The sequence below is a fragment of the Heptranchias perlo genome, chromosome 42 (assembly GCF_035084215.1).
Source record: "Heptranchias perlo isolate sHepPer1 chromosome 42, sHepPer1.hap1, whole genome shotgun sequence".
NCBI lineage: Eukaryota > Metazoa > Chordata > Chondrichthyes > Hexanchiformes > Hexanchidae > Heptranchias > Heptranchias perlo.
Genome location: NC_090366.1, coordinates 7,010,866 through 7,022,204, shown reverse-complemented (window position 1 = coordinate 7,022,204; position 11,339 = coordinate 7,010,866). Strand labels below are relative to the sequence as shown.

Below are 11,339 nucleotides of genomic sequence, written 5' to 3'. Positions count from 1 at the left end.
CTGTCAGGCAGCGTATTCCAGATCATATCAACTTGCTGCGTACAATAATTTTCATCTCACCTCTGGATCTTTTGCCAATTATCTTAAATCTGTGTCCTCTGCTTACTGAACCCCCTGCTACTGGAAACAGCTTCTCCTTATTTACTCTATCAAAACCTTTCATGATTTTGAACACCTCTATCAAATCTCCCCTTAACCTTCTCTAATCTCTCCACATGACTGAAGACAGTTTATTGTAAACACAAGGACCCTCGGTGCAACACTGGAGGACTTCACCTCCTGAATTGTATAAAACCAGAAACAGACAGACTTTCCATTTTATGTTGTAGTTGGTTCTATGAGGACAGACCTGAGTAGCTAGGTTTTCTAATATTTTGGTTTTGTTTTATTCCCAACCAAGGTGCTTCTTGCAAAGTACTCCTTTATCTAACAAATCTAGGGCCCAGAATCAATAGGGGTACATTGCATTGACAAACATGTTTACAATACAAGACAACACTAATAAACTTGCAGAATGGATGTGTAATTGGCAAATGAATTTCAACATAGATAAGTGTGAGGTGGAGCATTTTGGTGGAAAGATTAAAGAGGCCACCTACTCATTGGAAAATAAGTCTAAATGGGATAGAGGAACAAAGGGATCTAGGGGGGTACAGATTCAAAAATCACTACAAGTAGCAACATAGGTTAATACAGCCATAAAAAAGCACTGGGGTGTATTTCTAGAGGAATAGAATTGAAAAGCAGAGAAGTTATGTTAACCTTGTGTAGAGACTTAGTTGGATCACACTTGGAGTACTGTGAACAGTTCTGGTCTCCATATTATAAGGATATAGAGGAACTGGAGAAGGTGCAAAAAAGATTTACAAGGATGATACCTATCAGGAAAGATTGAACAGGGTTGGGCTCTTTTCTCTAGAAAAAAAGCTGAAGGGTGACCTGATATATTTATGACCCCTAGATTTAGTCTAAGATATACACTAATAAATCCTATAGGAAATTTAGGAGAAACTTCTTTACCCAGAGAGTGGTGAGAATGTGGAACTCACTACCACATGGAGCAGTTGAGGCGAATAGCATAGATGGATTTAAGGGAAAGCTAGATAAACACATGAGGGAGAAAGGAATAGAATGATATGTTGATAGGGTTAGATGAAGAGTGGTGAGAGGAGGCTCGTGTGGAGCATAAACAACAGCATTGACCAGTTGGGTCGAATGGCTTGTTTCTGTGTTATATATTCTATGAGGAACCTGATTGAATTTTTTTTTTTTTGAAGAGGTGACTGAAGTAGTGGACATAATGTCTATGGATGTTGTTTATATGGCCTTCCAGAAGGCATTCGATAAAGTCCCTCATAAGAGACTGTTAGCTAAAGTTGAAGCTCATGGAATTGAGGGCAAATTATTGACCTGTTTAGAAAATTGCCTGAGCGACGGGAGACAGAGAATAGGGATAATGGGCAGGTACTGAAATTGGCAGGATGTGACCAGTGGTGTCCCACAGGGATCTGTGTTGGAACCTCAACTATTCACTGTATTTAATAACGACTTAGATGATGGGATAGAGAGCCACATATCCAAGTTTGCCAATGACATAAAGATAGGCAGCGTTGTAAGCAGTGTAGATGAAAGCATAAAATTACAGCGATATTAATAGATTAGATGAATGGGCAAAACTGTGGCAAATGGATTTCAATGTAGGCAAGTGTGAGGTCATCCACTTTGGACCTAAAAGATAGATCAGAGAACTTTCCAAATGGTGAAAAGCTTGAAACAATGGAGCTTGGGGGTCCATGTGCATAGATCATTAAAATGTCATGGACAGGTACAGAAAATAATCAAAAAGGCTAATGGAATGCTGGCTTTTATATCTAGAGGCCTAGAATACAAGGGGGTAGAAGTTATGCTACAGCTCTACAAAGCCCTGGTTAGACCACACCTGGAGTACTGTGTTCAGTTCTGGGCACCACACCTTAGGAAGAAAATATTGGCCTTGGAGGGAGTGCAGCATAGATTTACTAGAATGATACCTGGACTCCAAGGTTAAATTGGAATTTAGAAGATTAAGGGGTGATTTGATCGAAGTTTTCTAGCTGTTAAGGGGAACGGATGGGGTAGATAGAGAGAAACTATTTCTGCCGGTTGGGGAGTCCAGGACTGGGGGACATAGCCTAAAAAATTAGAGCCAGGACTTTCAGAAAGTTTAGGAAACACCTCTACATGCAAAGGGTGGTAGAAGTTTGGGAACTCTCTTCTGCAAACAGTTGATACCAGCTCAATTGTTAGTTTTAAATCTGAGATTGATGGATTTTTGTTAACTAAAGGTATTAAGGGATATGGAACTAAGGCAGGTATATCGAGTTAGGTCACAGATCAGCCATGATCTCATTGAATGGCCTCCTCCTGTTCCTATCGTTATGTAAAATTGTATTGTTCTAATCTCCTCCCAGGCCCAGATTCTCCTTTTTACTCACAGGACAAAGGCTCGACAGGAAGGGGTTGATACCAAGCTTGGAAATCCATTATCTTCCATGGGACAATGAAAATTAACTTTCAATTCCTCACAAAGGCACAGCTGTTTCCTTCTCTTCAGCTGTGGCTGAGTGGTATCACTCCCATCTGAGTCAGAAGGACATGGGTTCAATTGCCACTCCCATTGCAGTACTGAGGGAGTGCTGCACTGTCAGAGGTGCCGTCTTTTGGATGAGATGTTAAACTGAGGTCCCGTCTACCCTCTGAGGTAGACGTAAAAGATCCCACGACACTATCTCAAAGAGGAGCTGGGAAGTTCTCCCCAGTGTCCTGGCCAATGTTTATCACTCAACCAACATCACTAAAAAATTATCTGGTCATTTATCACATTGCTGTTTGTGGGATCTTGCTGTGCACCAATTGGCTACCGCATTTCCTACATTACCATAGTGACTTCTCAAAAAAGTACTTAATTGGCTGTAAAGCGCTTTGGGACAACCTGAGGTCATGAAAGGCGCTACAGAAATAAAGTCTTTCTCTTACAAACCCAAACAATTCCAACCTCATCTTTTATGACTCCACTTCTCATCTCTTGCCATCTTTGAGCTCAATATCTCAAATGGCACTTCCGCCTCTGTTCCATTGCTTCCAAGAAGCTTGCTTTATTCTTTTGGACAGAAAAGTCACCTCATCCCACCCCCCCCACCAATAACAACACTCGATAATTTGTCCAAACATTGAGCCCTACTGCCATATCTGGGGAGACTCCAGCAGCTCGCATTGCTGGACAGGATACAAGGAAGCTCGTCACCTGACAGGTGATTCCTCTGGTCCTCTAGTTTCCAACTTACCTTTGTTTCAACCTTTCATATCTATTTCTGCCACTATGTTCAGTTGTCCTCTGACTTTGTCTCACAGGTACCTCCAAAACCTCTCAACGCACCATCTTACACCAACTCAGTTCTCTGCATCCTCACTCAGTTGAGATCAATTCCTCACACTATTCCCTACCCCTGTTAATTCCCAGAATCTCCAAACTGTGGAACTCCATACACCCCATACATCTTTTCTCTTTCTGCTTTATTTATCTCTCCTGTTTTCAAATGTAGTGGTGTCCTGCACTATGAATCTAGGTTTCTCTAAGAAAACACCATACCAAACATTGTGAAAATCTTTATTGAAGACATGCTTTACAAAAAGATCCCCCAAATTGCTGTGTATTTGGGGGAAGCCTTCACCAAAACCTCTCCAATCTAGAGAGATGTTACCCAAGTCACCAAGAAAAAGCACTTTACATGCATGTTCCATCTACACTGTATTTCAACAAATATACAGAACAGTATTAGCTATACACACAAGTTTACAATAAAAATAAGATTTTCCTTAAATCAATTGGCCAAAAGGAAAAAAAACTTTCAGATTACATGGCCATTTCCAAGCTGGCTGAAGGCAGTTTCCTTAGCAGGTACCTACCTGCTACTGAAGAGCCATATGGCCACAATACTGGCTTTGGGCAGCCAGCAGTAGGCACACCACACTGCCACTATCAGCTATGTACATGTTCCACACGTACCCAACTTGCAGATACATATGGTGACTGAGAGCAGGTTTTCTCTCAGTCAGCTTAACAAGAGGAACTGTGAGAATCTTTAGGCCTCTTCACTTATTTCTCTACATCTCTCTAAAACATGACTACCTGGACAGCCACCTCAAATGCCTGCTTATTCACAGCAAGGACACAATGTCAGCTAGCCTTTGCATGTTACTTGCTGATTCCCTTCTCAGCCCTTACTCCCACCCCCCAGAAAGATGTGAAACAGTCGTTACTCCCTTGAGAAGCCAATATCACAATATCCTCACTCTTCCCCCAGCGCCCCCAGCCCCCCCCAAACCTTCTAGAAAAATGGTCAGTTGCTATAATAGTTTTTAAACAACATACAAACACCAATGTTCTAACTTCATGAAAGCTTTTTTCTTTTGTTAAACTATTTCTTCAGCTCAAAGGTTGAATAGAGAACATCTCCACCATTTTGTGAACAAGTCGAGGAAGGGGCATATGTCTCGCGATCATACCAACTTAGGGTGTTCCAATCCAGCGAGTTCTCCTGTCCAGTTATTAAGCTGAGGCAGCACCTCACATCTGGGTGGGAGAGGAGGGTGTCACAGCACTGGAACTAAGCTAGTAGCAGAGCATGACTTGTACAATTAGATGTTTAAAGGACATAACCCATATTCCAGTGGAGGAAAAGGATCATCTGTGTGTCAGGTCTCTCCATCTTTACTGATAAGACCACGAAAATCTTGGTTTCCAGTTTCTTTCTGTGAAAACGTTGCCTCTCCCCATTGAGTGGTACGCGCTAGGCACTCTCTTCACCTTTCTAAGTCTATAGAACATTAAGATCCTAACCAATTACCCCAGTACGTTCCCTGCCACTCCCCACGAGGCCGCATTTGGGCAGACGTTTCACGAAGCTCGTTCTTCCTCCCTCTCTCTGGGGACAAAAGCATTTCTCTCCAATATCAGCGTGCATTGTCTCACAAATTCAGCCTGTGACAGAATCATGCTCAATTGGACTCTCAGTTTTAATAAGATTTCATTGCCTTCAAAAAGCATCACTGCTGGCGACCATCTGAAGAGCTGACCTCTAGGGACACGGACCACTGTACGGCAGACAGTGAGAAGGCTTGCGAGACACAGGCAGACTGTGCAAGAGAATAAAGAGGCAGGATAGAAACTGAGTGGAAGAGAGCGGAGTGAGCCCAAGACAGACAGATGTTGGTGCAGGAACATCACTGCACTCCCCAACCAAACCTAGTAACTGCAGGACCACTTTCAGCAATAAACTCAACCACCAATGTTTTACTAGTTCCAAAACAAACCAGGAGAAATATACAAGTCTATACAATATATCTATGTGTTCCCCTGCTAACTTTAATAAACTTAATCCCAATGAGCATCATGTGTGTGAACTGAAATGGTTGGGATTTAACACTCAGACCCGCATAGGGGTCACTAGTTCTTGTTTCCAGACTGGCCATTACAGTGCTCAGAGTTTTGGGCAGAGAATTCGGTACAGCACTGCACTTTGAACAAAAAGCCATTCCATTCCCTTCTCTCTTCCCCCCCCAACCCATAAGCACTGCACAGATGCGGAGTTATATCCAACCTCCCTCTCTCTATACTGCCCCAACACTGGGCCATATAACAGAAGCAGCACATAATATTCCCAACTCCTACAACTATCCTCGTGCTTTAAGCCTGGGTGCACAATCAATCCAAAATTCTACATTGTGCAGAGGATTGAGTGCAGAGAAAGCTGGATTAAGATAGCATAAAACTCACTTAGAATCCCTCTCCCAGCGGTCTGATGATTAAAGGCACTGAACCACACAAGCCATATTGTCCCAGATTTTGGGCCTAGACTATGCTAAATTAGCTGATCTTAGCCTGACCAGCAGTACAGACACTACGGGCTGGGTTTCTGTTGGAAAGTGCATGTGGATATCACGTGAGCTGTGGCCTCACAAGAAGAATGGAACAAGTGGGTGCCAGGTCCCAGGAATCTGTATCCAGGAAGGAGCAGCATCTCGGGGAGGGAGAGGAGAGTGGGAAAGATAGAAAAGAAAACTGAATACACTTTGAACAAAAAGCCAATCCATTCCCTTCTCTCTTCCCTCCACCCTGCATAGATGGGAGGTTGGATATAACTCCGCTCTCTCTATACTGCCCCAACACTGGGCCATATAACAGAAGCAGTGCATAATATTCCCAACTCCTACAACTATCCTCGTGCTTTGAGCCTGGGTGCACAATCAATCCTAATCCACACTTTCACAGTTAATGATGAATTGTTACCCATCAGAAATGGAAGCAGAGTGTGGAGTCGGATCAGAACTGGAGGGCCAGAAATAAAGAGTTTGGAAACACACAAAAGCAGCCAGTCCTGACTCAATGCCTGCAGCTTTCAAGTCACCGGATCTGGTGTTAAACTCATAGCCTTAGAATCCATTTTGAAGAGCGGGAATCATTGACTGTCCCTGGGGAATTTCAAATCCAACCTTCTTATTGGACATCAGCTAGCACTCTGCAAATTCAGGCCCGAGTGATTTGGAGTTATCTTGCGATGTTCTTACAGCTGTTAAGCCAGGTTCACGTGCTCGACATCTGAAATTGAAACTGGAGAGCCACTTTTCTCCCACAGGTCTTGGGCCACTATCAGAGGTACAGCCATGTGTACTCAATCGGGCTGCAGGAGCATAAAAATAGGAGAGCTTTGCTCGGGGCTCCTTTGGAATTGCTTTACAGGAACATAAGTCTACACTGCGCCACAGTGTAAATGGGTCTTTACTCCATCGAGTTTGCTAATCTGTGCTCGGCTGAATTTCCAGGGCCTGTTTATACACCACACCCACAATAGGTTAAGTTAGAAAGGGCAGCCCTAGCTCAAACTCTGCAATTCCTAACTCATACAAACAAAATATGATGTTACACTAAACCACAGAGGCTGCCTTTACAAAGGACTGATATGCTGACTGAATGCTTGTGTTTGCACCAACACAAAAAGAGCACCAAGATCAGCACACATCACAAGTTCCTGATCCAGAACTGCAGTCTCCAATGTGAAAAACAGGGAAGGGACTGAATAAAACAGAAGTTATATAATGAACTAATTACTTCTCTTTATTTTACTTCATATAAAAGAAGTTAATTAGCTTTTAACAGTTAATATAGTCAATGATCTCAGTTCCAGCTAGATCTCCACGCACACCCCTCATGGGGAAATATTCTGAAGCAGAACATGTCTGCCCTCTTCATAATCATCCTCATCCACATTGACAAGCAGTCGGATTGCCTCTTGCCCCACGGCTTGCTTCAGCGAGTCTGTTATAAACACACCTTTCAGCGCCTCCAGCAGCGAGCCATTGATGTAGTCGTTCCAGAAGGCATCCAGGTAGGAGAGCTCAGAGAATTTAATGTCACAGATGATGGAACCCAAATCCCGGGATTTCAGGATGGTGTTCGCCTGCCCAAAGAGGTCGAAACAGCGATCGAGGGGGTCCTGTTTTACAGAGATTACGTTCCCTCGCAGCACGGTATCCTGATCAGAATATACAGCTCGCACCCGTAGCCTTATGTCTGCATTAGGAGAGAAAACAGCAAATGTTCTGTATTAGTGCTCCTGCAGCAGAAACTTAACTTTTCAGTAACTGTTAATGAATGTTTGCTGAAAGGATCCAATCATCAGGAACACTTTGCTGCCAAAAAAAATCAAACTGCTGGAACCAGTGGGCAGTCCTGCTGTAACCAGAAAGGATAAATTTTAAGGGGGTGGGAATGGAAGGGGTGGGGAAAAGGAGAAAGTCTAGTTTCTTTCACAATGTCACATTTTAACCAGTTCTTTAAGTACCTGTCACTCAGTTCCTGGTAACTGTATCCTTTCAACTGTGATTTGTAAAAAGGCTGCAACTTTTCCCCCCCGCCCCCCCCACCCCCTAAAGTGAATCAGATAGTCATGCAATGAGCAGACCCGGCTGACATTTACACTAACACCCTTCCAATGCCGTACAACAAACCTGCAGTTAAGCACCAAGTCGCAAGATTCCAGCCAGTGTGGCAGAATTGACCCTTTTCTCAGTTAACGGGATTCTTGCAGAAAAAGGAATAAGTCTCTTGGCTTTAAAGAGATGACATCACTTCTACTGTCCGGCATAGATCGAATTTTCAAATGTTAACAGGGTGGAGGTGGGCTCTGCAATTCTTGCAATAATGAATATTTCTAACAGTACAACATCTAAACATTCACTTTGGCCAGGATACTTTGTTGGGTTACAGAGCACCCACCTTACTGGGTAAACTCAATCAGTACGATTCCAGGGACAAACTAGTATACTTACAAACTACCGATCAGAGAGCCAGAGGGTTGCAATTGATGTTCAACTAGCTTCAAATTTAAATAACAGTTGCCACGGGTTACAAACCAGGCACCACTGGCCTTGGGTCAGTTCCTTGCTGTTTGTGAGGGAAGGGCAATTGAGCCATGACTTGCATTTACAGACTGGTGCCAGTTGCTGGCATAAAAATCCAATTTGTGGGGGGGGGGGGGGGGTGGTGGTGGAGGCAGAAACACAGACAGGCAGAGAGAGAGAGAGAGAGAGCGAGAGTCGCACAGGCAGAGAAAATGTAATTTCTTTTTTTCCCAGCATTCAATTACTTTTGAAACAGATAAGAAGTAATGGAGTCTTTACAGTGGGACCAACGATTGCCATTCTTTTGGATACAGCCACAATATACGAAAGCTACTACTCCCTAGTGTGCAGGTCACGCAGTAACCAACCCATTTCACATACTGCGACTGAACCACCACCACAAGGATGCCTTTGGACTTAAACAAATTAACAAGTGGACAAAGAGAAAATGCCATTTTCCTTTGCTCTGCACTACGCTGTGTACGGAGTGCATGTACAAAGGACTCAAGTCTCAGTCACACTTTGTGATCGGTGGTGGGGAAGGTGTCGCCTTGCTTTCGGTTATGATGCCTTACATGTGATGCTGCGCTCTATGCAGCAGACTATTACATGTCGAAGTGCAACATTACCCCTGAACATACTGAAGTCAATAGTATGAGGTTCGACAATGAAGAGGACAATTTGGGAGTTGGAGGCCATGAACAGACCTTCACAACTCCAGCTAGGATCCTTCCTTCAGAGTGAAAGATCCTTAAATTGTGTATTCTCACAATGACCAGTCTGTACGTAAATGCAAGTCAATGGCTGGGACGTACTGTAGCAGAGTCAGCACTTCAATGGTCTGACCTCCACTGTTTATTGTGAGCATCGAATGGAAATGATGCAACATTTGGGTCAAATACTTTTACACAATTGGTCCCACAAATTGGAATATTGTGTCCAGTTTGGCTACACTATTCTTCCCCTTGTATAGCGTAAGGAAACATTAACACGGGAGCTTCAAGAGCACATTAAACTTTCAGGAATGGTTCTGGATTTAGAAACATGAACGACAGCCCTTAGAACCAAAACTTTCAGGAAGCTATCCAATAAATTGTGTAAAAGTGTGCTTTAAGATTGGATCAATCCCAATGAGTTTCCTCCCACTGGTTTAGGGAGCTAGCATGTAGAATGCTGAACAGGTCCTTTCACACGCTATGTAAAGTTGAACTTGAAAAAGAATGGAGAAACAAAGGCTTGTTCCACTTCACACCAGATCCACTCAGAGGCTGGAGCGCAGTCTCTGGAAAATGGTCAAGCAAATGTTTTACTTAACTTTGGGATGGAGAAAGAAAAATGAGTAAAGAATTCTGTGGCTGAGAGAAACTGTGCCTTTATTGTGGATTTAGAGTTCTCAGTAAATTAGAAACCCTCTTTCAAATACCTATACAATATTCAACTTTTACAGACAGAAGTCACTAATATTTGTGCCAGGAAAATTTTAGAACAAAGTATTTTGCTGTGTTTGAGTTCAAGGCGGCATGGTTTGCTGTTATTAACTACACCTGAAATCAGCCAAATACTGGGTGGAGTTAAGTTGCTACGTTCATTGTACCAATACTTTTAGCCAGAGTTGTACACACCGAGGCTCCTGTTTCTCTCACTCCCTTTTCTTTAAACAGTGAAGAACAGGACGAGCAAGTCAGTTAATATCATCTAGTCAAGAAATGCAGGTGATTGAAGGATTTTACATACGCTGAGCACCATCATGAATTTTCTTTACATCACTTTCCCCTCATGGATGGACACCTGTGAAAGCAGCAACTCGTATAATCACATCTCTGACCCCCTCCCACCAAGGAGAAAGCGGATTCAGCAACATATTGGGACATTTATCACATACAAAATTTACCATTGACAAGTCGAGTAACAAATCAACAGGTTATGAGTGGTGTCCATTATACAGCAGATTCAGTTTGACACTTTGATTAACAATATCTGATCATTGGAAGGGGGCTTTCAGCACCCAGCCCTGGGCCCTGCGCTGCAGGGGTACACTGTAGACCTTGTAAAATGCTCATGGCCTGCTGGAGGGAAGGAAATCATACTACTCCCCACTTATCAGTAATATAGAGCCAGAATTACAACAGAACCCTTTGAGTAGAGTCTCCCTCAGACTGGCCAAACACTGCTCAGTACCCCCACAATATGAGATGAGAACCATTTTTAAAATGGAGAACGGAGAGTAAAGACACTGCATAATGGCCAATTTTTAAATACAAGTTGCTCTTTTAAAAAATGTGAACACATACGCCAAATAGTACTCAAACGATTAACACTGGTGGTGTTCCCACCAGACACAGATCAGCCAAGGGAACAGGCAGGGGGGAGGGAGGGGGAGAAAGAGAGATAGCACCCTGAATGGCCTCGAAAGTAAAAATGGGTGGGTATTTACAGAGCAGAGTCAGAGTTTGGGAACCCTGCTGAAAGTAGAACAGGTTTTTAAACAGTGGAATATCTAAACAATGAACACACTGGTCAGTGAAATCGGCACAACAAAAGAATTATATATCTATCTATAGAACCTCAGCAAGGTTCACTGGTCAGAAATTCACCAGCACCATTGGCAGGTCAGGCTCTGTCAACATTACTTTTCTTGGATTTGGTTAAACTAGTTTTGAAAAGTTATTGCCAGAAATGGAGGTGATATCTTTATGGGCATCCATATGTAAACATGAGGGTAGTTCAGGGATTCCACTCAGGCCCTCACCCAGCAACATGTAACTGTGCAGGAACCCGAGCTTTCTGTACAAATCAGACTCACAGGGCTTCCTTCTTTTGTAAAGAACAGGGAAGAAGTACTAAAAGCAGCAAGAGGCGTGCAGCTCTTACAACAGAACATCCATGGCTGACATATAATT

General features: G+C 43.1%; 1 protein-coding gene across 1 annotated transcript in view; it reads right to left on the bottom strand.

Moving 5' to 3' along the window:
* Positions 1 to 3,632: 3,632 nt before the first annotated feature.
* The window catches only part of LOC137306167 (DNA-binding death effector domain-containing protein 2-like), a 37,600-nt gene continuing 29,893 nt past the window's right edge, over positions 3,633 to 11,339 (bottom strand). Inside the window, 1 exon segment of the mRNA XM_067975228.1 lies at positions 3,633 to 7,609. Within this exon segment, the coding sequence (XP_067831329.1) occupies positions 7,245 to 7,609 (365 nt within the window). The 3' untranslated portion in view covers positions 3,633 to 7,244.